The following is a 26,954-nucleotide window of genomic DNA, read 5'->3' as shown; positions in this document are numbered from 1 at the left end:
TCAAAGAGGTTAGATCAAATTCAGATGCTTACCTGACCACACACGTCCCGCATCCACACGCACCCGCACGGGGAACATTGGGTGTGCTGGCTGATAAAAATGTACCACAAATACATATCTGCCCAAGCGGGGCACTCTGCCACTCAAGGTAATCTGGTTCTGCAGAAACAAGAACAGCTCTGATAGTATGTTTGTTTTGTGAGATATTCTTGGGTTCATGAGCTGTGCTCTGTGCTGCTTACCTGCAGCGAAAGAGAGGGGGCTTAGCATCTCTCAGGAAGTTAAGAATCCCTTCAAAGAGCATGGCATTACAACTGCATGCTCCTATCTGTTTGCATGCTGAGCATATCTAATGCTCTTCTGCAATCTGTGAGACTACTGCCTAGTTTATTAAGCAGCTGACATTTTTGTTTCTCTTTCTGTGTATTATCTTGGTAGCTTACTCAGTCTGCAACATTTTAAAGATACCACATCAGTCAGTTTTGATTCTCTTAAAATGCTTCTACTAAGAACATACTTTGTGACTTAGGAAACAATATTTTCAAAATATGAGATACCTGTAATGGTGTCAAGGTGATGCCATTAACTGAGTCAGAAGGTAAGGAGGCACTCAGTGGATCATAGATTATATTTCTCCATACATCAGAAATTTTTCCATCCTTGAATGCATCCAAAACCAAAGCCGCCGGTGGAGTTTCATACACTGAGGGAATGCATGTTGCACTAAACACAGAACTACATTAATTACTCTTGGGGCCAGGAGAATTCCTTAGGCACCATGAAAAAAAAAGCAGACAACTCACAAAAGTTAATATATTAGAATGTAGTACAATTAACAATGCAAGAGTAACCACTGTTGCTCTTTGGATTCTGTGTAAATGGTCAGAAAGTAAATGAAAACAAGAGGTGCAGATTTAACTCACAAAGGGGGAAAATGTACATTAACTGATTTTATTAACTCAAAATCTCAATAACCTGGTGAGTGGCAATGGAAAGAGTTTGCTAAGGAAGATGAAACCTAAGGGAACCAAGAGCATTAAAAAAAACCCGGTTAAATATATTTTAGTGAATCCAGTTGGTTACATTCACCAGAATCTGTACTAATATTGAATTCTCAGTTCTACAAATATTTACATAGGTGTATCCTTTAAACATGCAAGTTTTCCCACTGAAGTCAATGGGACTACTTAAGTACTTAGAAGTTAAGTATACACTCAAATATTTGTAGAATTGGAGCCAAAATAAGTAACAGTGCTCCTTGAAAGCATCCTTATTCATTCACTTCTGGGTTTAACTATGTCTTCCTTGGTATATTTAATTCTGAAGAGCTTGACCGAGAGAAGTATTTTCCAAGACTGCAGGAGAAAATGTTTTGGGGGGTTTCCTGCTAGTGTTTGTTCACTTCTCGTAAGTACTCAAAAGACAATGATTAATCTTTGCGCAAGACAGGCCCAGAACTGGAATGGCAAGTGTGTTTCAGAGCCAGGATTGAGGTGTATTTGCCAGGCCTGTGTGAGAAATCACGCGCAGCATCCTGAATAATACTGTTAAACTGAGCCAAGACTCTGCATCTTTCAACTTGGTGAACACTAAACACTTTCAGGAAAGCAAAACCGCTGCCAGATAATGGTCATAACAACAGATCATAAACATATAGTAAACCATGCAAATATAACAAGAGATTAAAAAAAAACACAACACAAAACCAAAGCAGAAGGTACAAATTTCTACGTTAGCTTTCTTTTCAATCATTGTTTTCACCATGCCTCTTTCCCCCATTTTACTCAGAATATAAATGTGCAGGAATGCAAAATACCTTGAGAGGTGACAGGACAAGTATCTTCAGTTTTAGAAAGCTACTCTCAGTTGTAACACTCTGAGCAGGAGAATTAAAACTGCTATTCAGTGCTATGCATGCTTGGAAGCCAAGTACAGTCACATGCTTTTATCCAATTTACTATCCACATTTTCCTGCTTGCTATTTCAATTCAACCATTATATTAGAAGCTACCGTCTGGAAAACTATTAGACCTAGTCACCAATGCTTTCTGCTTCTGAAGTCCTGCAAATGACATTTACTTTACTTTGAGGCCCTTCCCATTGCCAGATCAGTAGGAAGAAAGCCTTAGGAGTAGCATCACGAGGGACATCCTGGGGAGTGCAACAGGAACTGAAATGTGGGGCTCCCTAATTTGGAAGCTGTAGTGATAGTTCCTCTCTGGCCCAAAGAATAAAACATATGGAGAGGGGAAGACCTTCAAAGGGACAGAGAAAGTGCTCTGCAGAACCCCAAACTGACCACTTGGGAAGTGGAAGTTCAGGTTCAGATCTTTGCAGCAAGAGAAGAGCCATCAACCTGGGTCAGCCAAGCTGCATATGAGTGCTCTAATTACTGGTCCTATAGAAGTATAATGGAGGAGAAGGATCACCTGGCATTGCTGTGCAGGATGAATGCTGAGGGCACACCTACCACATGGGCCCCACAATGAGACGGACAAGGGAATGGCTTGTTTGTGAAGCAGGGGTTTACACGTTGAGTAGTTTGCTGCTGCCAAGTTGAGCTAGTGGATTTGTGCCTGAACGGGCAGTCACATCCCCTACCTAATGACAAATTAAAGCCATTTTGGAACAGCTGAAGCAATAATGTGCAGAATGAAACTCCAGGCAGAGTGGTAAGCTCTTCAGGCCACTGAAGTAGCAATGTTGCTTGGACACCTATCATGTGGATGGCATGTGGAAGGTGTATTTTCCAACACATCAGCACTCTGTAGTTCAGATGGGCCAGGAAGAGGCTACTATTAACAAAATCCTGGGCAGAGACTGTCTAGATTAACACTAACACTTCAGCTTTTTACCAAATAGTACTTTGCAAAAGTGGCCTACAGATCACCTGTGAGTCACTGAGCAAAGCTGCATTCAGAAGAATTAAAATGCCATTTAGCCTGCCTTTCAAGGTCTTTTTCAGAAAATATGAGGGATAAAAACAAGCAAGTTACCTTTCATTGTGGGTACTCTTGTAAGCAGCTATGCACTGTACTTTAGGATCCACATATTCTGGAGAAAATTCTTCAGCTGAAATAATACAAACCTTGTGCTGAAAAATAAGCACAAGGCATAATTAACAATTAATATCGTAAGCAGCAGGGCCAGGCCTGAAGGGAAAGGATGGAGCCTAATTTTAGCATAGGGAGACATGAGCCCAAAGCCATGTTGTGTCATGGACTTCCCACAAGATCTGGGATCCCTTTAGCTGCCTACACCTGTTTGCCTCAGTGCTGAATAGCATTTTTCTGTCCTTCTCAGGGGAATGTTAGCTGTTGAGAAGTTAAATAAATTAAAATGTAAGTATATGTGTGGCAATGAGAACAACAGAAGACCAGCTTGTAGGGTCAGAAGCTAGTCAAGGAGTGTACAGAGGTGGCAGGGAAAAGCCCTCATCTGTGGTGTTAGAGACTTTTGGACCCTGGGGGAATTCCTAGACCTTCTGAAATGCAGGCTCGAACACTTGCTCACTCAAAGTCCTTAGGAGTGAGTTTCAGTGACACCAGGATTTCTCCCAGTGGATTCAGAACTCATTTTAAAAGCTAATGAGACCTCATATGATTTTTTTTTTTTTTTTTTACTAAAACTAGACATGAGCGAATGAAGCTGTGGTAGTCCTGCTGTAGCCATGGTGGTAAGGACATAAGGCAAGGCTTCTAGGTAGACACAATAGTTTGCACAAATAAAATATATTATCCACACTTAGAAAATACATAAATGCAGGTTACAAAATTTGTGCATGAACTACTTGAAAGGGAGATAAAAATGCCTGATAAGCAGTAAGATAACTAACACTACATCTTAATGTGAATAAAAATGGCATTGGGAGAATTCTTTAATATGCCAAGTGATTTGGTTTAGAAGCAGGTCCTAAGGGAGCTCAGCATGTGTTTTAGCAGTAGCGAGCAGGGACTAGAAACCCTTTATAAGCTAGAAGGCAGAGTGCTACAAGTCCCTTTCCTGGGCAGCGAACGTTGTGCCTATCCTGCATGTAACAACCCACAGGACTCCAGCCCACTGCAGCAGCACAAGAGTAGACTCTGAAGGTCTGAACTGCACTTTATGAGCAGCTAAAATGTTAGCGTGAAACGTGGTCTGGGTTTAGACAGCTCGTATGCATCTGTGTGAGATAAAGACTATCAATATATATCAATAACATGTTCAGAGAATGAAAACTAGAATTTCGAAATAAAAATACAGAGATCCTTAGCACAAGAGACTTCCACATGTGGGGACACAGACTAATATTATCAATGTCTTTTGGATATGGATCTTGTTAGCATAGCAATTGCTGCAGGGAGCTAACAGACAATTTAAATGGTACTTGTTTGCACTGAACACTGCCTCATGAAATGAAGAAAGCATGTATCACTTGTTAATCCTAATAGTTCTGCGAAACTACTCTGTGTTTATAGCTGGGTTTCAACTCTAGATTTTAACCAACTGTGTAACTCGCCTTGTGTTTCTAAAATGAAAAACATAGAAGAAAATTCAGGCTCCCGAAAAATTGATTCCTTGTGTGGCCAAAAGAGGGCAGTGAAGGCTTTTTATTCAAAGTATTTAAAAGTTCTATCATTTCTAAAATGCATTTACTACCTGAAATTTTGTAAGAGACCAAGAAAATCCCATATGGGTTTTGAGGATTTTTAAAAAGTGAAAGGTAAAGGAAAAGAAATATAATGATAAAGTATAAAAGCTACCAGCTGATTTTTCATTTAAAGTTTACATGTAGAAATGTCGTGGTTTAGCCCCTGTTGGCAACCAAGCACCACACAGCTGCTTGCTCACCCTCACCCCCGGTGGGATGGGGGCACGAATCGGAAGGGCAAAAGTAAGAAAACTCGTGGGTTGAGAGATGAACAGTTTAATAACTGAAATAATATTAATAATAACAATAATAAAAATAAAAAATGTAATGAAAAGGAGAACAACAAGAGAGAGAAACAAAACCCAGGGGGGGAAAAAAAAAGTGATGCAACCACTCACTACCCACTGACTGACACCCAGCCAGTTCCCGAGCAGCGATCGGGAACTCCCCCCATTTTATATACTGAGCATGATGTCATATGGTATGGAATAGCCCTTTGGTCAGTTTGGATCAGCTGTCCTGGCTGTGCCCCCTCCCAGCTTCTTGTGCACCTGGCAGAGCATGGGAAGCTGAAAAGTCCTTGACTAGCATAAGCAGTACTTAGCAATAACTAAAACATCAGTGTGTTATCAACATTATTCTCATACTAAATCCAAAACACAGCACTATGCCAGCTACTAGGAAGAAAATTAACTCTATCCCAGCCAAAACCAGGAAAGAAAAGAGAGAGGAACTGATATAAAGCACAAGAGAGTTGGAAAACCCTTGCCAAGAAAGGCAAATTTCTGTTTATCTTTGAAACTGACCAAGTTTGACCCAGTATTCTCTGAGTATATATAAAGAAATATCTTCAAGCATCTAATATACATCCTTTCACACATTACCATAGAGCAGGTGAACATGGAGAGAAAAGTATCTCTCTTTACCTACTCAGGGAACAAGTATCACAAAAGGGAAAAGAAAACAAAAACTTACCAGAAGAAAATTAATTGATGATGCCTTAAGATGTATCTTTGTATCTGCTAGAAGGTCATAGACTGCAATGCGATTCCTATTGTCAACTACAACGCTGCGGCAAAGAAAACTGAGACAGAAAGCAGGGTTAAAAATGAGCCTGCTGGCTTTGCCACGTTGCTTATCCTATTGCCTAGCTCAGCTGCCCAGCTTTTGGCTAGCCTTACCACTGGTGCGTAGCCATCCGGCTGGATCAGAAGTAACCTTTGGCCACTGGTGAACATGCAGTATCCTCGCTAGCAAGACGAAGGATGTACCACGTACAAAATACTGCTTGTCTTTTGTGGGTTGACCTACCCAGAGCCCAAACCTCCAGACTTCAGCTCAGATCTCCATTTGAGCTACTGCTTTAAGTAGGATGTGAATAGATAGGTACATATACATACTATCTGCAGATGTTTCCAAGCTGTGTAACATGACATATAATTAATATTCTGTGCCTGAGCCGTGCTCCTCAAGGTGCCAGCACGTACCAGCTGCTGCTTTCCACTACTGCCACACACCGTTGATGGCGTGGATCAACAGCTCTCACCCACACAATGGCAGTTGGGCAAGTCTTAATTTTGGGAAGCTATCTGTACACTGAGATACTCCTCAATACAAGTGAAAAAATGTAGGTCTGCCTCTTATGGGCTACCTCTAATTGGCTGCAATCTTTGGTAAAGACAAACACATAGTAAAGAGGAAGAGTCTTGCTAAAGGCCTTGAACTCTGCCTTGTTCAGGGAGTATGACCCCTGCAACTTGCCCAAAGTAGAAGTCGTATAAGGCTCTAATTTCTTTTTTTTCTTCTGCACTTCTTCTCAGCTAGGCCAGCCAGCATGCGGTGGGTGAGAAGCTGTAACCACCATACAACTGCTTTATTTCTCCTCTAGGAATCAGAGAATGAGAAAGTTTCGCTCTTGTTTAGAGCACAGTTCAGAAATAAGGTCAGCTCAGGGCTAAGAACATTTAAGACTGGAGAAATACAGGTCCATTATTTGTGATTCACTGGAAGCTTGTAATGTTTTATTCTCTTGCAATGTTTTGTTGGGAATAATCAAGCTCATAGAGCTGTAAGAAGGCCTGGCACAATATATTCCTGATTCTACAAGTTACTCTTATCTGCATGTACCTCACTATGTCATCTCTTGATTTATTTTTTAAGAGAAGAGATTTGTAGCTTCCTGCTTAGGAAAGATGACACAGCAACTTAGTTGCAATGTGACTGTTAGCTTCATGCAGAATGGCCACAGAAGGGAATAACTGCATTGCTACATTAAAGTAGCAAGGGCTTTCTTTGTCTTTTCATAAGCAAGTTCTTCATGTATCATATGAACAAAAACGTATGTTCAAAATTAGCCCATAAAATGTGTTTGGGAAAAAAAAGCATTCAAATGGAAGAGTCATAGCAAGTAGTTTGGGGCCTAAAGTGTTATGTTACAGGCTAAAATAAGAGCTTTCCCCAGCAATAACCTGACAAGGTCACTGCTCCACATAGCTCTACTCTGTATCACAAACACGCTGATGAAAATGATTTTTCTTACTGGGCAATTTCATCCTGAATATCCCTAAGCCTTCAATCTGCCAAACACTTGGCTCACGGGAAAAAGGGATGCATGTCTGTAGTCCCTTGGCACTGGGTAGGCTCTCCCAAGGGCACAAACATCTGCAGGATCACAATCCTAATTTGAATCATAAACTGAAATTCTCAAGTGTTAAAGACAATCTTGCTCAGGACAGACAAAATCTCATGTGCAGAAACATCTGCAGTAACCTCAGTAGTCAACAAGGACAAAGAAGCATTTGGCTGAAGACCTTGCCTACAGCCTAACAGCCAGAGGATGGCTACACTCAGAATTTCGGGGAGACATTCATACTTCTGCTTCACCAGATTCTGTTAGAAATGGTGGGAATACTCTTGTAAAACTGGTTGCTACTTTTTTATAGCTAAAGCCCTTGCACACGCTTTTAACTAAATACAAACAGTGCAGGCATCTGCAGTCACCAGTGATCTCTTTCACTGGACTCTGAGATTAATAGCTTATAAGGATTTATGACTGTGCATAAGGAAAGTAACCCTTTGTATAGGAAAACAGTTCACCAAAGCAGTCGCAATATTTAATGAGCTGATTGAACAGATAATTAAAAACCTGTACAATACCCACAGTCATGTACTTGCTTTTAAATCGCCCTAAAATTCAAACAGTCCATACAGTAAAATGGATTCCAATATACAAAAAGTATAATTATACCCTAAATGCTTATTTATTTGTTTAGTGACTACTTCAGAAATGTTTACCTGTATTTACAACTGTATATTCTCACTCTGCCTTCAGTGACAGGTCCAGGGCTATGTATTATCACTTCAGCAGTGTATAACCGATCCTCTTCATTGGCATATTCAAAAACCAGAACATAGCGACCGACTTGAGGAACATTTATGGTCATCTGTAAATTGACCTAGGTCAAGATCATTGAAAAAGAAAAAAGCTGTTAGATTTTTCACTCCCTTTCTTGCAGGAAGCTCCCTTTTCCTGCCCTGCAAGCCAACCAGTCAGCATTAATCTAGGGCCAATTCTGTAAGGTCTCAGCAAAAGACATCCAGCAGAATGGAAGCAATGCTTATAAATACCACTTCATCCACTAGTAAGAGTCAACCAAGTTCAAGAAACAGCTGTCATTATAACAGTTCCAGGAAGGCTGTAAAATAAGCCTAGGAAATGAGCATATTATTATTTCTCTTCTCCCCAGTAGAAAGTACCAGTGAGGAAACTTTAATGATACTAAAAAATTGTCACCGTCATCTCTAAGCTATCTTTAATAACATATAAAAATTGAGTCTACTTCTTCACTGAAAAAAATATTTCCAGGCACACAATTCCTACTACAGCAGTGCTGTATATTGATTCTCTACAAAGAGCAAAAGCATCTTCTCCAGCAAACAGCTGTTGTCACTTTCTGAAGCAAAGTTTTTCTTTTAGCTTACCTGCACAAATTGGTTAACACAATATTTGATGGAAAATACTTCAAAGTGGTTGCATGGAAAGTGCTGTGGTTACCGAGGTTCTTGCTACAGTTGGCTATATAATTATTTTCAAATTTAAACAGTTTCTTCTCAATATTTCTTTAGGCTACAAATACTTAAACGTGTAAATAACTCTGTCAACAGCCCTCTTGACTTCACTGCAATTATTCATACCACTCAAGTTTTGCACATGCATCAGTGATGAAGCATCAGAGCCTGTGGCATGTAAATATTCTTATTGCACTTGGTATTTTTAAAAGCAATATCCAAGCACAGTAATAGAGGGCATAATCATTTTACATGTAATTATCTTGTACTTGATAAAATACCTTATTTTTACCAAACACGCTTCTAGTATAACTTTTCATTTCATAAAACATGTGTTTCTCTTTCAATGAACCTGCAGCAGTGGCATAATTGCTTCTGTTTGTTTTTCAGTAAAGCAAATATTTTATGTAAGTATAGCTATTTAAGAAAAAAAAAAAAGATTAGTGATGTATGTACACCATTGCTGCTGACAAACCATTATGCCATTTCTGCTGCAATTAAACAGTATGCTGAACAAGCCAGTATGCCTAAAGCAGAGGGATTTTTATCTAATATTTATTAGATAATACTTTTGTCAGAGTGAAATGTGTACTGTAGTCACAGTTACAAATGTGCCTACACTGATCCATTTACACAGTTCTGTATAAAATGCAGAACTTGGTGCAGAGTCTGTTTTAGGGATGCATTACAGATCTGCAAATCCTGAGCTGTGAATCTGCAACCGTTTTAGTCCAGTAGGTTTATAGTCAACAGTGCAGACGGGACTGCAATTAGCCGGCAGGAATCTGACCTCTCTTCCACTGATATGGGCCATCACTGGTTGATCAGGAGTTGGCTGTCGCACAGGTATTCTTCTGTATTCTCCCCCATGTCTGAAATACGCTGCCTCTGGACCAAGGACACAGGAAAATCTGCCCAATGGCAAATGCTGATAGAGCAAGCAGCTTATGCAAAAAAAAAAAAAAAAAAAAACCACAGGATTATTATTGTTTTCAAGCACAGCAGGATAATAATGAAATAATCCAAGGCACTGGTTTATTCTGTAGCATATATACTGACTGCTCTGTTGAAGCATGTCCTGAATAGGTGCAAGGCTCTGTAACTTGTATCTGCAAGATGGATGCTTCATAGTAATCGCTAGGTAACAGCACCATATAATCCTAAGAACAAAGAACACAACAAATGCAAGACCATGCAGCAAATTACAAAAGGAACATCTCCAGACTTTCACAATGTAGCAATGAACAAAACCAACCACATAAATAATTTTTACAGAGGGTATCTGCAAGACGTGGATTTTTTTTTTGCTGTTACATGGGCCAATAACATCAGAATGTGTCTCCCTAACTCTATGTACACCTTCATAGAGATGGGATGAAGGCAGCTGCCCTGTGAGCAGGGAAACTCGGAAGCCACTCTCCCATCATGTGTTGTACAAGACACTGCTCATAAAGGAGCCTCCCCATGGCTTGGTAACACACTGCCAGCTGGGTCCACTTTTCACCCATGAGCACAATCCACATGCACACACCTCAACTGTGCGTGACCCCACAAGGGAGATTCATGTATCCCAGCTGACTTCATAAAAATATTCCATGTAAGCTATTAAGCTGTGCTTCAAAAGCTGGTATATTTTTGCTCTGCATTGCCTACTTAAATTAACATGTTAGAGTTTATTTATAAAAACTGTTATTATAGGAACATGCTGGGCTAAGATCATTAATAAATTCCTTTTCAAAGGCATTAGCAAAAAAACCAGGCACAGTAAGTACTGTCACTTTCAGCAAGAAATATGTTTGCAAGCTCTTTAGTAACATTTTAGGTGGTATTCCATAAATTTAACACAGCCCTAGGCTTAATGACTGAAGACACTGGCTACTTGTTAACCCTATACAATATATGTATGAATTTCAGTATGCTGTCTTTGTGATCATACATGTTTAAGGTTTTTCATAAATGATCACCTCAAACAATTTGTCTTTTTATAGCAATTTCTCAGAACTGCTGTCAGAACATTTTTCAGTTTTTCAGTGAGTGAAAGGAGAGTAATAATGGGAGGATAAAAACATTTAGAAAATGACCTGCTAATCATTCAGCCCATCTTATACTACTTTTCTGAAGAATCTTTGTCAAGAAACTAAGGCCTTGGTCATCTGTGGCTGAGCCAAGCTTTAGATATGACACCTGATATGTAAGAATTATGAATTTCTGCGAGCATTTATGCTCAACCAATTGTGCTGTATGTTAATATTACGTTATCCTTTGAAGGTGCAGATTCTGGATAGAATTAAAGTCTGTAAGCAGAAAAAAAATTAGAGCAGTCAGAGAAGAAAAAAAAAATGAGGCAAAACTGTAAATTTTCATAATGATATTCTGCTGCTGTACTCTTTTCACTAGTGCTGAATTTCAATTGTTTGCAGGGTTCTTCCTGGCAAATAACTCCAGAGCAATACTATCATGACAGCCTTCAAGCGGTTGTTTTCCTCAATTGTTTTCTTACCAAGAGAACTTCCTCTGCCATTATACTGACAGTCCACGTGCCTGGAACCAGTGAGAAAGACTCTGTAGAGCTTTTTCCTGGGATTGTGACAAAAGCTGGCTCCTTGCTGGGTGGGAAGACAAACTCTTTGCTCTGAGCAGCCCCTGCCAGAAAAAAAAAAAAAAAAAATCAAGTAAAACAATAAGGGACTGTGTATAATGTCTCTACTTGCTTAGTGTGCCGGACTGATGATTTCATCCATTAAACTTGGTCTAACAGGAGCTGATCAATGCTCTTCTGTGAATATGTACTAACAGTGCATTCTACTACACACAGTGAGCTACAGAGCTATGCAGTGGTTGTTGTCTTCGTTCTTATCAGTCTTGGGCAAACTGGTTCTGAAAAGCAGAGCTCTGCCCCTGTAATGGCCAGTTGTGCAATATCCTGAAATGCTCACTTCTTCACTTTCCCCTTCCATTATTTTCCATTCAACCTGTCTCTGCGCTTACTCACAATACGTTCAGCTGACACAAGGCCTGTTTTCATGTGACCTTCAGCCAAATATTTCAGATACTGGAGGTTCTCAGTAGCATCTAAAATGTTTAGTTACGGATAGTAACTCAAGGTAACTGCTGGGCAGAGATGATGTACAACAGAAACGTAGCTGCAGTATGCTTTATCAAAGAGAAGTTGTGAGTATCAGTTGTTATGAATATTAAAGGTTTCCTCTTTGAAGCCCCTAGACACAGAGAAAAACTGGTTCCCCACCTCCCAGGCAATACAAGCCAGACATGACCATGAACAGCTGCCACTCTGATGAGTGGTATCTGTGAAGTCTTCAGTTTTGTCTCCTCCGAGTTACTGAAAGGATCTGTGACTAAACTCCATTAGCTCCCACTAGTATGCTGAGGTTAGGCATAATAAGAGATAATTCTGCATATAGGCTTGGTATGCCTCTACCATTCAAAGGATATGGAGTACTTATTTTTTATCAGGGCCCAAAAGGCATCACATGCTGTTGAGGTCTGTAATCAGAGCTAACTTGGTATATTGGATTCATCATTAAATAAATGTTATTCATAGAACGAAGGCAGAAGCCACCTTTAAACTGAAATATTAAAGGCAACTAAACCAAAGTAAGTGCTGCTATCCCTTCTTTAAAAGCTTCATAGAACACACAGTTCAGAGCTTCCAAGTGCAGAACTGGAAGTACTGAGTTTGGCAAACATTTGAAAAAACAAATGTTGATTACTACCGTAAGCAGGGGTTTCATGCAAACACAGCCACATCAATTACGCGGCAAAGTATATTAGGAAAAGCACAAAAGCACCAACACTGTTAAAAGTGATGCATTTTAAGCAACATTACAAATTTGACTCAGGTGCACCCTGAAAAGGCTCCTCTGATCTAACATTCACCTGAGCTGTTGTGCCGTTGAGTTGCACCTACCTGTTTCAGGCTGAGATTGACAAGCAGATATGCGACCAGATAATGTTTCACCTCCAGGGTTAATATACCTCAGGATAATGCGAAATAAGTAGATGTTTGATTTTTCCACATTCAAAGTTATCCTCACTTCATTCTGAAAAATGGAAGTTAATAAACAAAAACAGCCGTAAAGTGCTGAATAGAGGAACAGTTAGAAGCCATGCAAGCACCATACTAAAGTCCTACAAGAAAAATGCACATGCAGACAAGTATATACTGGAATGGCAATGCTGGTGTACAACAGAGGAAGACAGGCAAGCCTAGTGAGAAAATTAATTCACTTACAAGTATAATTAGTGCCAAAATGTTTTCCCTCAGCAACTGAGATCTTCCCTTTAGAGTTTTTTGAGCCCAGGCTGACATAGCGGAGGACTAGGTGGAAGAGCTTAGGGGAAGCCACAGTGACAGGCACAACCACCTCTGGCTGGGAAAAATAAAAAGAAAGGGAAAAGGAGGAAAGGAAAGTATATTATTTGTTACTAGCACCCAGAGAAAGAAAAACCATTTGGCAAAGACAAACTCCATAACAGAAAAGAAAGGCTCCGGCAGCTTACAAAAGAATATAGAACAAAACCTCCTGTGAAATAAAACGCTTGTTGAATAATAGCTTATCCAGAAAGACAAAGAATGGCTGAACTAACATGTGTGTTGATATTGCACCTTGATATATGGACAGTTTTTTACTGTTATTCTCCCCTCCCGTGCCATAAAGGAGGCATATGGTATCAAGGGCTGGCCATATTCCTGGCTTCTCAAGGAACAGGCCACAGTCATTGATCCTAGTCTGAGATCACACACAACGCTCCACAGCATGCAGACATCTCAGACAATCGCCAAAACTGCTTCTGCTCCTCCAGGAGATCCCTTGGTTTCTTAGAGATATGATACCATGCATGACTCCCTTTGCCCTGGGGCTGAACTGACACCTCTGGGGCCACCCAGTTCTCAAGCCAACAGGAGGCTGCATTCACACAGCCTCCATTACTTAGTTTGTGGAGCAACAGAATCAGCAGAGATATGTTCAAAGGTCGGTGGTGGATTAGGAAAAAATAGGATTGGTGCAACCTCAAGGGTTTAGCTTCCTTCTTTCCATCCTAAATCGTAAAGCTTCCCCTATAATCCAGCTCCCACCAGTTCACCCATCACAATCCACTCGCTGTCCCTTTCCAAGATGCTTGTGGTATGGTGACCTCCCCAGCACTGTGGTCCATTCTGCTTCCCCAAATGCAGACAGGTTTTCTCTGTTCCATACATTTGAGAATGGAGCACAAAGCTTCATTTTCTCTTACTCCTAAAAGCTACAGTAAATGCAAGATTGCCAGCTCTCATATGCTACTTTGAATGCATATTCCTCAATTCTGTCATCAGCATCCCAGAGACCTCCACCTTCTTAACAGAAATGCAAAGCAGAAAGCACAGACAGACATACGACAGATGGCAGGGCTGAGAGATCTACAGAGACTAGATAGCTAAAGTCGAGGTGATAACAGAAGGGCAGTGCACCAGAATGAAAAATAGAGACAAGTAGGAGAAGGTTTTACAAGTGTTGTTTTAAATGCAGAAGGACAACTTCTGAAGGATACTACACAGATAAGACAGGCATTAAGGGAATACTTGAAAAATAGATACAAACAAAAAAGAAAAGGCAAAAGAAAAAAAGAAACATGCTTCAAGGATTTATCAAAATGGTTTCTAAGCTTTTATGGAAAAACTAGAAGACACAGTGAAGGGAGAGAAAGAAGAGATATGTGGGGAATGAGGGAGGAAGAGATGTCAGTCCCTGGCTTCAAGCAAAGGCAGGGAGTGGGGAGAAATTATTCTTTGAGCTCTGTCAAACCTAGGCAACTCTGGACAGTCCTTTATAATCTGAACCCAACTGTCAGCTTCTCAGTCTATAATGAGACACCCATGTTGGCAGCATGACAGGATACCAGTGACCTCCACTGAGGTCACATACAGCTTATTTTACCTCAAAAATTTTTAATTGTATTGAAATAGTTTCTTTTCACAAAAAGTTGTTACATTAGCCTTTTGTGTGGTAGACATGGTAACACTATTTGTCTTCTACAAAATAAATGTCAGGAGGATTATTTCAGGGTCCTGCAAGACACAGAAATGCTATGTCAAAATTAGGAAAGTTCCTTGAAATAAAGCATGTAAGACTATCTCAGTTATGCAAGGATCTAACTAAGGAGGGTCCGGAGCTGGCAATTACTTACATGAGTGAAAAGCTTTATAAGCAAAATAATGCACACTTTTAGCAAGATTAGAGGCTAAGCGCTTTCACTGCCTTTTTACAAAATGCCACTGGATATGAAATGCAAACAGCAGCTCAGTTAGCAGAAATTAAGAAATCACAGCTACTGGAGAGTTGCCTTCATTTGTGAATGTGGAGTAAGTCTGAAGATCCAACACATATGAGCTCTGGGATAAAAAAACCCAAAAGAACAAAGAATAAAGAGTGAAAAATTAAGAACAGAAAGGTGCACCATGCTTGTGCAATGGTTATGTGCTTCTGTATCAGTCTATAGTGATCCATTAGTCCTTGGACAACTTACAGAGGCTGGACACAACTATACCAGGGTACTACTTTTAAGAAGAGTGAGAAAATCCCATTTATTGCTCAAATCTACTGTTTTAAAATCCTGGTTCACTTGTTCAGCAGTTCAGTCCAAAGCCAGACAGGTCCCTTCTCACACAATTAAATTATGGTGACTTTCTTCCTGTGTTTTACTTATTCCCTCTGCTGTTGTTTAATTTGTTTGCAGACTGTCATGAGACTAAAATAAATGTTGCCAATATGGTCCTGCTCACAGCTTCTTTTACTGAATCACATATTTTCCTGTTTGCTGTAATGTGAAGGTATCCTTCCTAATAAAAGTTGGCACCACTGTGATGGTACCTGAATATCTTATGGACACAGACTGCCACAGAACTCTGTAATTCAAATTATTTAGCTAAGCATCAGTCTTCCACTGTTTCCGCTGTCCTTGGCAGGACAAGAATTTCTGCACTTAGTATTATAGACTTTAAAGCGATTAGTTCTTTTCTTTACACCTATTGCAAAATGCCTATTTCTCACAAAAAAAACCCTTCAAAGAACATTTCTGAAGAACACATATTTGCACAAGCAATGACTAATTTGCAATAATACCAACACTCACTAACACCACAATAATACCACTCACTAATCCAAACAGTGATACAGTGCGAAAGAGTTTGGATTAGTGAGATCCTGTCCTTTTTTCTGGTTTCTTCATGACCTTGCACACACATAGCAGTACTAGAGAGACATATGCTCCATACACCTATGTTTTCACCCCAAAGCCTTGAATGAAATACCAGCTTACTTGTATAGAGGACATCCGGGCGTATCCTCTCCAACTGAAGCTTGGAAATTCCTGAGGATCATAGCCAAACCGAATTTCCCTTCCCTTGACAGTAGTACCATCTTCGATCTCAAACTTCATGTGGTGCAGATCAGGGAAAAAATAGTTTTTTTCAGGCCTTTCCAGGAGAAAAAAAACAAACAATAATTACCAGTCGCTGTATGGTCTACATCTTACAGCATAAAGCAGTGGAAGGGAGGTGACCTACTGATGACCGAGGAATCCTGATAGCAGCTAATAAATTCAAGACAGCTGATAAGATGGACGTAATGAGAATTCTCTTTCCAGATGCTTTTACATCTTACATACATTTTCCTATATAACTCTTGATAGATATATAGATACATATGGAATAATATTGCAAAACAGGTATTGGTTATTTAAGGAAACAAAAAATCTTATTAAAATAACAGAATACGACTGCCCAGCAAAATTAATACCAATAGCTAATAAAATTTACCAGCTTATTTATCAACAACTCCAGAATCTCACGTGAGAGGATAGTAAGGGACTTGTGGGCAGTTTCAAAAGAACTATGCTGAAGCACGAGCTATCAGGGGCTACAGCCAGACTCACTCCCGACAGGCTGTCCCCACGATGTGCGCCCTGCACTGGCAGCCACCCGAGGGCTCGGTACACGCCGGGCTGAGGGATCCTCCAACATCACACCGGCAGCCTGTCAGGCAAAGAGCAGAAGCCAAATATCCCATCAGAAAAAAAAAGTGATAAAAGCTATCAGAAAATGCACCTTGCTTCCACTAATTAAACACCGTTAATGACTCGTTTCCTCCTTCCGGAGCCCTTCAGACTCCCCTCTCCTCAGACTCTTTCAAACACATGTTAACACACGTGCATAAGCTGCAATTATTTCTGGCTTCCCACGTTTGTGGTTCTGTTCTTTATTTCTCCTTGGAACGTGACAAAAGCCACTTTTTAAAAAAATCACAATAATAAGCCATGTGACATTACTAAATGCAGGGCTACAGTTTTGCATAACAGCCATTCAAATGTTTTGCTAATAAGTCAGAATTTGTACAGCAATATCACGATGAATAACTATTAAGAAAAAAAATAACCAAACAAAACAAAAAAACCTAACTTACAAAAATTGTAAGATATTAATTTTTCAGGGTCTGGTACCCCAATATTGAATTTATCTTACAAAAATTGCACACAACAAGAACATGTATGTTCATATAATAACATATGCATATTTTTAACCAATACTGGACAACAATATTGAATGACTGTCTACAGGAGACAGGCCTTGTGGCACAAACTAAAGGACACCTCTAGCAACAAGGTATAATATATCGTACTAAGGAACAAGTATGTCTGGGCTAAAAATTTCAAGCTGAATTGAAAGGTCGAAAGTTTCTAAGCGCATATTTAGATCATAGTGTAAAAGCGTCCTGTTTTCTAAGACATGTTAAGCACCTGTAATCTTACTGAAATCAAGGATAAGTATTTGACATCTTTGTGAAACCATATCCCTTTTGTCAGCTCTTTGGTTTGCACATTAGGCATGAAAGCTTTGTTTGATACAGTAGCCGTTATTTTTAACTTTGCACATATTAAATGATTGTTAGTAGTACTTCAATGCTTTAAAAATAAATCTCTTGCATCAACCCTGGACAGGTACAAAGCACACTGAAGTCAGTGAAAGTGCTTTCAATTATTTTAACAAACCTAAATCTACAGTGGGGGGACAGGGAGGAAAGGGAACTGTTGAAGTAGCCCTACATCACTCAAAACACATGGCAGAGCAAATATCCTTCAGAAGGACCAATTTCTCCACATCACAGCTACGTCTGGCTCTGCTTCAAAACACATTGAGCCCTGAACTAATGCAATACACTGCAAAAAAGATCAAGCTAGTATCTGTTGCAACATTTTAAGTTTTTATTGCACCAGCAGACCTGAGAAAACTGCTAAGCAGAACAGACAGCTACCACTCTTACAGGTAACACTGGCAGAAAAATCAACCATCCCTGGCCCGACAGCTCAGGAGAAGGAGTGAGAGGAAGAATGGCTCTCAGTTATCTTATTTGATAAGATAACAGCTTTAGCAGCGCCTCCTGAGATCTCACTGCGGGCTTTGACAGAGAAGCTTCAGGCAAGTGGTGGTAAATGAGGCACTGGGGAAGGCGAGGTGAAGGACAATGAATTCAAAGAGGAACACTTTTCCTCACGTGAGTGAACCACAAAATGGCTGGGAATCACAGTGGTATCATCTGCCTTGTTCTTTCTCCCTTTGGAAGGCAAAGGAGGAATTACACAGGTTATAAGCAACAACAGGCAGTAGTGCAAAATGCTGTGCACATGAGTGGTTCAACATCCACATTTTCAAAATACAGCCTAGGGAATTCTAAAGACTTTTGTGCTAAGTGCAAATGCGCTACTAGAGATGTGCTTATTCATTTTACCTCTGCAGCCAAAATAATTCTTGTTTTCGAGAGCATAATAACCAGCTTCACAAGTGTCACAGGAATCTCCACAAACATTAGATTTGCAGTAACAATGCCCATTTTCCTGTGAAGAAAACAATTTAATCAAAAATGTTTCAGCACCATTTTCAGAACTTTAATCTTTCAATACTTTGAATTCCCTCTAATTCTAGGAAAGGAAAAATTCGAGGAAAAACATTCTAATCTCAACAAAAAATATTATCCAGCATAACTTCTGTCATTTATCACCTTCAATGAACAGACTAGAAAATACATAAACTCAAGATGATGAAAAATCTTCAGAACTTATACATCCCTAGGAAACTTCTGTATAAAACTGCTTCTTTGCTGTATAAAACCAGGCACATTATGTGCAAAAGCAGTAACTCGTACTAAGATTTCTACCTTACCAAATGTTACAGCAATTTATCTTTAAAAAAATCAATTTAATTAATGTCTTCCTTTTAATTTCACTTTACCTGCTGACATTCTCCGACTCCACTTAGTGTCCCACTCACATCACAGTGGCATGCTGCACAGATGAAAAAAAAGACAATCTGCATTTTGTATTTCCAAGATACTTTGCAGGAAAAAAAGCCCACCACCCTGAATCTGCAATTTTGAGTCACAGTGCCACAAGGTGGATTTTAACTCTGAAAGGTTCAGAGTAGCAAACAGATACTGGCACAAGATGAGAATAAAAAGCAAAGATGAAAGAATGAGACTTCTGTGTACGTGCAATTTACTGGTGTGTTTTAAAGTGTTCTAACAAGTGTTTAACAAAACCAGTCTTGAGTTTGGATTTACAGTTGTTTTCTTTCTTAGAAACATTCAGACAATTGATGCAAAACAGTGTCTTCTGGCCTGACTGGCACCTTCTATTCTGCAGTGCTACTTTGGGACCAGTTCAACTCTCTGTATGAAAAATAAATGAAGCAAATATTGCGGGAAGGATCTATGCTGACCTAGCGGTTTGGTGAAACCCAGTATTGACTCGGTGACTGAAGATGCAGAAGATGAATTACGTGAAAGCTGCAGTAATTAATCTTTGAGGACATGTTTAGACTGTGCAATATTAAGAGATTTAGAGTCAAAGATGTAATGATATTGGTATTGGCTCTAAGGCTAGGTGGCTGTTGCGGTGGAACCTGTTGGAAAGGAAATAGTTGGGGAGAAAAAAAATCATTGAAGATTTTTTATCTTTATCCTTTTTTAATCTTTAAAATTATTATTATTACCTGACTGAAAAACACACACTCACTGTAGGCAAACATTGAAAATTGCAAACAGATTGGTATTATATAGACATAAACCATAACAGATTTGTCACACCCTGAGGCCATAAGAAGGCTGTTCACTCCTCTACAAAGTAGGAGATGATAATAAATGAAAAAGCACCTTTTTCTCAAAACAATAAGCCAAATTCTGGTTTCAGTGTTAAGGGCAGAAATCCCATCTCACTCCAGTAAAACTGCCGTAAGGCCCTACGAAGTACACGTCATTGTAACTCAGAGCACGCCTCAGCCCAGCACTAGCAAACACTCCTGAAATTATGGTCTAATTTCTAAAAGTAACTCCTGGTATCATGGGTAATGTGGTGTTACAATTAAGTAGCATGAAAAACATGCTGTTAACAAGAGCTGTGAAAGTCGCTGAGCCACAAAGATGGCAACAGCGAATAAAGATGACTTTCAAAAGAATTTAACACATTCCATAAGCCAAAGTAATATGTCATGAAGCTGTACCTGTACATCCCTCAGGGTTTTCTTTGGCCAGGTTCCAGTACAACGGTTTGCATTTACTACAGGTAGGACCTTCAGTGTGCTGAAGACATTGACAGTAGCCCTAATGACAGAAAGGAGTTAATATGGGTTCATCTGTTTCATAAAAAACATACTGTTCTTTAATACTAAGAAAAAACATTAATATTATTAACAGCTCAGGCAGTTTACTGCCTTTACAGATGCATGGAAACTGTGGCTGATTCAGACTTCTTAGATTTTTCTGTCTCACACTATCAGCACAGGATTGTTCCACTCCGTGTATGTTTTCCACATCTAATTTATTCTAAATGTCCCAATGGATGTACATTCCGATTTTTTTTATAGCCTCATTAGAACTGTGCTAAAGTACTAACTGTTACGCAAAAACTTTAAAAAACAAATTTCCTTAAAAATAATCATGAGTTTTCATATTTACTCCTTTCTTTATTGGGGAAGGCACACATGGTTGTATACATGAGCCTACATAGATACCTCTTCGATCTGTCAGACTTATCCTCTAGGTCTCCTTTGCTACACATTTAGCAATGACTGCAATTTCTGATAATATGCTACTAATAATAACCATCAGTGTATTAATAACAATAATAGTGCAATAACAACTGTTACAAAGAGATAATTTTTTCAAGAATAATTTGATGCTGAAATGGTCCATTGCAACCCAGAACCAGAAGGTCTTTGAGGTGTAGGTATATGTGCACACCTGCATGTATATATCAGTATTCTAGCATACCAAGAAGACATAAACAGTAAATATATCCTATATATAAAAGATTTTTTATAAAGCCCCTAACAGGTAATTGCATTGATATGATCAAAGAACAAAACACAAAGTTTATTTGCGCTCTTACTCTGCAAATAAGCTTGTGCAATTCTTTCACAGTCTAAGAGCAGGCTTGAGCCATGAAGTGAATATGTTCAGCAAACGCACATGAATTATTAACACATATTGTTAGCTGCAATGGTAGGATACTTACAGAATGAGAACCAATGCTACCTGAAGGGTCACATTCACTGTTGACACCTTTATGAAATTAAAGAACAAACATATTGAAAGAATCTTTTGAAAACAGAGAGCTGTGGAATGTAGTAGTGCAGAACTACAACGTAGCAGGTGTGAGTCTGAAAGGGCTTTTTAATATGGTTACCTTGGTAGGACTCAAACGCTTTAAACTTCAAGACCAGCAGAAGCCTTTAATAAAGATTTTTCAAATGTGTATTTAGCCTTGTTCAGACTATTTGGTTTGGTATGCAAAGTAGTCACTTGGAAAATATGCACTAACCTACAGAACTGAGAGATGTTTTCTTAAAGTTCCTGTGCCATCATCTAAAAAGGGTGTTAAACTTAGGGCTCACTTCATGGTATAACATAGAGAACAATGAATCAGCTCATCTAATATGTACTCCTGGTGTGTCCCTCCCTCCCCACGCTTCAGCAGGTTTCTTACAAAACTTTGCATGCAGCAGGCTTCCCTGGAGAACACTGCAATAAAAACGGGGGCAATCCGAATCAGAATGGAGGATTTTCCCTCAGAAACGTTACCTTTGCAGTAGGGGAAACTGTCAGCTGCAGAAAGGCATCTGTCGCACTGTCGCCCCGTGACACCCGTTTGACACTCGCACTGCCCCGATGCTGGCTCACACGTGCTGTGCTGGGAACCGCTGGGAGAGCACTGACAAGCTACACCAGAAGAAACATTGACAGTGGGGGTGGGACGGTTCACCCTGTAGGTATCAAGCAATAACTTCCCAAAATTTTAGTACTGTAGAAGTTTGCATACTATTTGTCTAGAGTGTTCTTCATTTTTCTGTGCAATAAATAGCTCACAAGGTCCTCCTAACTCACAGGGTCCTCACCCCTGCTTGGAACCTATGAGTTTGAGGTGACCTGTACCATCTTGGCATTATTTTCTTCCTCTATTCTTGACAGAAACAGGTAGGATTATCTGAAACCACAATAAACCTGTCTTCTTCAACTTCTTTGCCCCATCCTAAGAGCAGACTTGGGTTTGCCTTTCTGCTTTCTTGATCTTCTTACGGTTACAGAGAGCACAGGGCAAATTCTGTAATTAGACCTGCATTTAAAAATATGATGGCAGAATGTAGAACATAAAATTGTATGCCCATCACACCTTTAGATCTGAGGGCAGAGGAGGCCAGGAGCAAGCTTTGAAATACACCATGCAACAGTCTTACTGTTTCAGATTCCTACGTAAGTTCTCAGTTTTGCAATAGTTTATACACACAGGGTAAATAAGAATAATGCCACAAAAAAGAACAATGCTGCTACAGCCCAGGGGACTAATCTTTGCTCAGATAGAGTCTAAGGGTGAAATGGTTAATGACAATTATTTTAGTAAAGTAGTAGCCAGTCTCCTAAAGAGAGAGAACAAACCTGTGAGATTGTGTTTTGCTGTGGTTGTGGTGATTAGTAATAGCGGAATTCTGAGGACACATTGCTTCTTTAGCACTAATAATCTTTTGATTTCTAGGAAAGACCAGTCTGTTCATGGTGATCAAGTAGCTTGCTGATTTTAATGACAGATCCTGCAGCTTTCCCTCTGCTTGATGTGAAAAACCTATACAAACATTCTGGGCCTGATCAATTGACCCACGTGGGCAGGAAAAATTATTGATATAATAGATGATTTGCAGATTCAAGTCCTTCTAGACTACGATTTATAGTGCAATATTGGCACATGTCAAGAGCACATACTAATAAACTTAAAAGTTTACAAGACAGCGTATCAAATATTAGAAGCCCAAACCAGTTGAAACACAGCTTATGTTCTATAAGTTGAGTGAGCCAGAACGCATAGAGGTACATGCCCATTGCCCAGCCTAAGCTTTAGACTTCATATTTTAAAAGAGAGATACAACTGTGCCAAGGCCAAACACTTCCATGCTCACATTAATCCAACTAGCACAGGAACGGTGATGATGTGCCAGGGAGGACTACCAGAGTGCGTGGCTGCCAGGAAGCCTGGCCACCGGCTGGATCTTCAGTGGTTTTGTTGCCAGCTTTGGATGGAACAGAACTATCATAGTTACACAGGTAACTCCAGTAAAAGGAAGAAAGGCTTTTACTCACGCAAGCAGCTAGGATAGCTGTAATAACCTGGAGCGCACTGGTCACATCTAAGTCCAACGTAGTTACTATGGCACAGACACTGACCTCTAGGACCACATGTATTCTCCACTGAGCCAAGAGCATCACAGTTACATTCTGCACAGAGAAAAAAAATAACTATCCTAACAGATACATGTCTAAACCACTAGTTATTTAAACCAGAGTTTGCAAAAAAAGAAAAAGTCACATTTGAATGTAATCATGAGGAATCCAGATGAACCATAATTTTACCACCAAAAATAAATATCCTGAAATAGATGCTTATAATGTAATTGCCTCCTCAACCATTGACAATCAGGTTCTTATTGCAGTTCTATAATGTACATTTTAGAGATTTGGTTTGGTGCCTTGCAAAACACATGTGTAAGGGAGAGAAATCCATCTTAAAATGGAAAGAATGTCACATGAGAGAAGTACTTAATATCTTTAAAAAATAACCCCTGAGAAACAGCATCCACAAAGCTAGGCTAGGTCTAATGGCTAACAGGAAGCTTATTAGTCAAGCAGTTAATGATGCACAAGCACAGGTTCATGATGCATAAATAAATGATGTGCAAGGTAAAAACTGCTGACATCTTAATTCTACAAGCTGGCAAGTAGTGCATTGCAGGAATCTGCGTCCAATACACAAGGCACGTTGTCAGACTATAACAACTAGCTGGATGGGTGCTCGTCTTGGAGTTACCACTATTTTAGGCTAACAGCTCTATCACACATAAGATGTGCTATTTTGTTGGAACGGTGTTGGTAGTTACACAGGCCCACATTTTATAGGTACCTGAATGGAAACCCATCTGGGAATCCCAGCTCCCCCAGGTAGAAGCTGAAGTGTTGCAGTTAATCGCTTGGCTTTTATGACTGACAGAAATGGCTGACTGACAGAAATATAAAACAAACACTGTTGTTCTGTTCCATGTTCATGTTCCTGGTTCCCCCTTTCAGTTCCTCTTTCTGCTACAGCCAAGGACATTTGACTTTGCTGTGTTTACTTCACAGACGCCTGGAAAGACGCAGGGCTTGCTAGGAAGTTAGCGTAAGAGAAATACAAATACTGAAGCTTCCAAAAACGTCACATACACTAGAGTCCACCCCCAGCTGAACATTATATTGCATTCTCTCCTCATTTTAATAACAGTGAACAGTTTAAAGATTTTATTTTGATATCACTCCTATTGAATAAAGCTTCTATTGAGTTCAACAAGGCAAGACCAGAGAGATCAGTTTTAGCTGCAGGAGCCAAAGTTATAGATCTACCTCCCTTCTGAAGATGACAACTGCAAACAGAAGTAGCAAGCTGGGCTGCTCACTTTCCACCACAGTTTGCAGCATGCTGCATTAGTTTAAATTTAAACCCATGGCAGCTTATTTTAACAGAACAATCTGTGAACTGCAGCAATTTTGAGACTGATTGTGTTTTCAACTATTTTCATCTGTCTTTTATAATTTGTTTTTTTGCATGCTCTTTTAAGCTTTCATGTCCCTTTCCAGCTTTTGGTGTTAAAAGTTCAAATGTATTCAATATGGGTTTGATTTGCTTTAAGATTGCTACCTGATTCAGTTCTAAGAAAAAAAAGTGTTTTTTTAAAACCACTGAACAGCATGTACCAATGCAGAACCCTGATTTTATGTTTTTCATTAAAAAATGTTAATCTGCTCCAGACCACAGAGACACAGTCATGTGGTGTTTCTTTATTCCACCCATTACGTTTGGTAACACAACATAATATATCTTTGCAAGGGCATAAAGAATTCTGCTGTCTATTCATAGGACATAAACAAGTACGTAAGCCCAAAAGGAAGAAGATTGCTATAGCCAGCAACCAAAAATAATGAGAGAAGAAAGTAAATCATAATGTTCCATATAACTCTTGTTAAGCTGTGCAGGAAAAGTACATACCAGAACTCAGCAATATCCTATATTCTTTCTGAATGTAAGATTCACTAAGGATTAAGGGCCTCTTTCTCACTTACTGCAAAGGCAGATTAAACCTATGGGCCAGATAGGACTTGATGGATTCATCATATGCACACAAAACTATTATGATATTCCAGGTTATACTTCATCGATTTTCCGCTCTCATAAAAAGCAGGCTAGTCCTTGGTGGCAGGTACACTGGTGGAAGTCCATGGAGATATTCATGTTTCATGATTACATGAACAGCATTTGGCTCTGTGCCTGTCGTATGATCTTAAAATGAGTGAGAAATCACTGTGAAGGGCAAAATGGGAGCTTCTCATTTTCAGATTTACAGAACACTCATTTTGCAAGGTACCAAACAAAGACCATCTGCAAAAGCAGATTAGTGCTTCATAGCATTTCTAGTTTTTTTTACTATGCCAGCTCCTTAGCAGTCAAGCACACGCTGTTGCTGTAGGTCTCCATGTGAAAACAGCTTTCAAACGCTTTGGTTATTAGTAAGACAGCTGTGCTTACTGAGACTGTATCAAACTGGCCATGCAAAACCAAAAAAGCCTGTGAGAAAACCCACTATATAATTCTTCCCTGCTATGGAAACATGCCTGGGATTAGTGCTTGGAGAATGAGAATGGATGAGGACTTCACTGTAGAGAACAAGAGTCCCTTGCTCATTTACTGCTGCAAACATTCAGCCACTGCAAAAACGCTACCTGAAAAGCAGTCCTGTCTGCCTGTTCAGGGGCCTGTTTGATGCTGTACAAGCAACTGGTAGATTTACCTTGACAGGCAGGGAACGAGTGGTGGCCAGGCTGACAGCTGTCACACTGAAGTCCAGCTACCCCATAGCGACAAAGACACCTCCCGAGAAAATCACAGACTTCAGGTTGGGTACCCGCTGAGTTACATTCGCACACTGCAAACGAGAAAAGACATTTCAGAGGCAGCCTCTGCACAAGCTCTCTTCTTTTATCTTTCTTTAATTTAAAAAAAAAAAAAAAAAAAAAAAAGCGCTACTCCTTGATGCTCAATGGGACCAAAATCTTCCCATCAAATTTATTTTGATTCATTACAGCTTTTATTGATTGCCCACATCAGCAATAATTCAGTATTGAGAGAAGCATTAATGAAAGAGCAAAAGAATCTGGCTCACAGTAACTACTGCATTCAGTATCAGTGTTGAAGTACTACACTTAGCCTGTCCCCACTCATAGTCTGATTTATCAATGCCAAGTGTTACGCCAACTATTGAAAATAATTCCATCCTTTTTAAGACTAAAATGAAACAATTTATGGTTTGGATTTACAATCTCAGGTGGGAAGGGTTAAAAAAATGCCTAAAAACACAGTATGGAGATGGTTAATAAAGGTTAAAAACAGTCAGTTTTCTAGTATTGATTAGAAAGGGCAGCTTGATGCATCAAAGTGAGGTTGCAAACTCAAATTAAACACAAATAAAATTTTTAAAAAACAAGGATAAGTAACAGAAATGTTCCCACTGATATTCTAAATTTCATCAATGTTACTAAATCCAACCTCAAACTGGAGCCTGATAGCTGCATCACACAGTAGCCAGTGATCAATGAAACAGGGGCATTTTTAGATAGAAATTCCCCTCACCGCATTT

At 39.5% G+C, this 26,954-nt stretch overlaps 1 protein-coding gene across 1 annotated transcript in view; it reads right to left on the bottom strand.

Moving 5' to 3' along the window:
• LAMA3 (laminin subunit alpha 3) overlaps nucleotides 1–26,954 on the bottom strand; it is a 124,112-nt gene that overhangs the window by 56,600 nt on the left and 40,558 nt on the right. The window contains exons 14-31 of the mRNA XM_075706040.1: nucleotides 26,109–26,243; nucleotides 23,374–23,508; nucleotides 21,826–21,963; nucleotides 21,260–21,306; nucleotides 20,247–20,346; nucleotides 18,981–19,033; nucleotides 18,481–18,586; nucleotides 16,631–16,730; nucleotides 16,016–16,172; nucleotides 12,951–13,089; nucleotides 11,199–11,341; nucleotides 9,758–9,858; nucleotides 9,489–9,642; nucleotides 7,925–8,085; nucleotides 5,606–5,714; nucleotides 2,997–3,094; nucleotides 558–723; nucleotides 33–159 (exon numbers count right to left, since the gene is read on the bottom strand). Coding sequence (XP_075562155.1) covers nucleotides 33–159; nucleotides 558–723; nucleotides 2,997–3,094; nucleotides 5,606–5,714; nucleotides 7,925–8,085; nucleotides 9,489–9,642; nucleotides 9,758–9,858; nucleotides 11,199–11,341; nucleotides 12,951–13,089; nucleotides 16,016–16,172; nucleotides 16,631–16,730; nucleotides 18,481–18,586; nucleotides 18,981–19,033; nucleotides 20,247–20,346; nucleotides 21,260–21,306; nucleotides 21,826–21,963; nucleotides 23,374–23,508; nucleotides 26,109–26,243 — 2,169 coding nt within the window. The remainder of the gene's footprint in view (nucleotides 1–32; nucleotides 160–557; nucleotides 724–2,996; nucleotides 3,095–5,605; nucleotides 5,715–7,924; nucleotides 8,086–9,488; nucleotides 9,643–9,757; nucleotides 9,859–11,198; nucleotides 11,342–12,950; nucleotides 13,090–16,015; nucleotides 16,173–16,630; nucleotides 16,731–18,480; nucleotides 18,587–18,980; nucleotides 19,034–20,246; nucleotides 20,347–21,259; nucleotides 21,307–21,825; nucleotides 21,964–23,373; nucleotides 23,509–26,108; nucleotides 26,244–26,954) is intronic.

Source organism: Pelecanus crispus, chromosome 2, assembly GCF_030463565.1.
Source record: "Pelecanus crispus isolate bPelCri1 chromosome 2, bPelCri1.pri, whole genome shotgun sequence".
Classification (NCBI taxonomy): Eukaryota; Metazoa; Chordata; class Aves; order Pelecaniformes; family Pelecanidae; genus Pelecanus; species Pelecanus crispus.
This window is presented reverse-complemented; position numbering and strand designations above follow the sequence as displayed.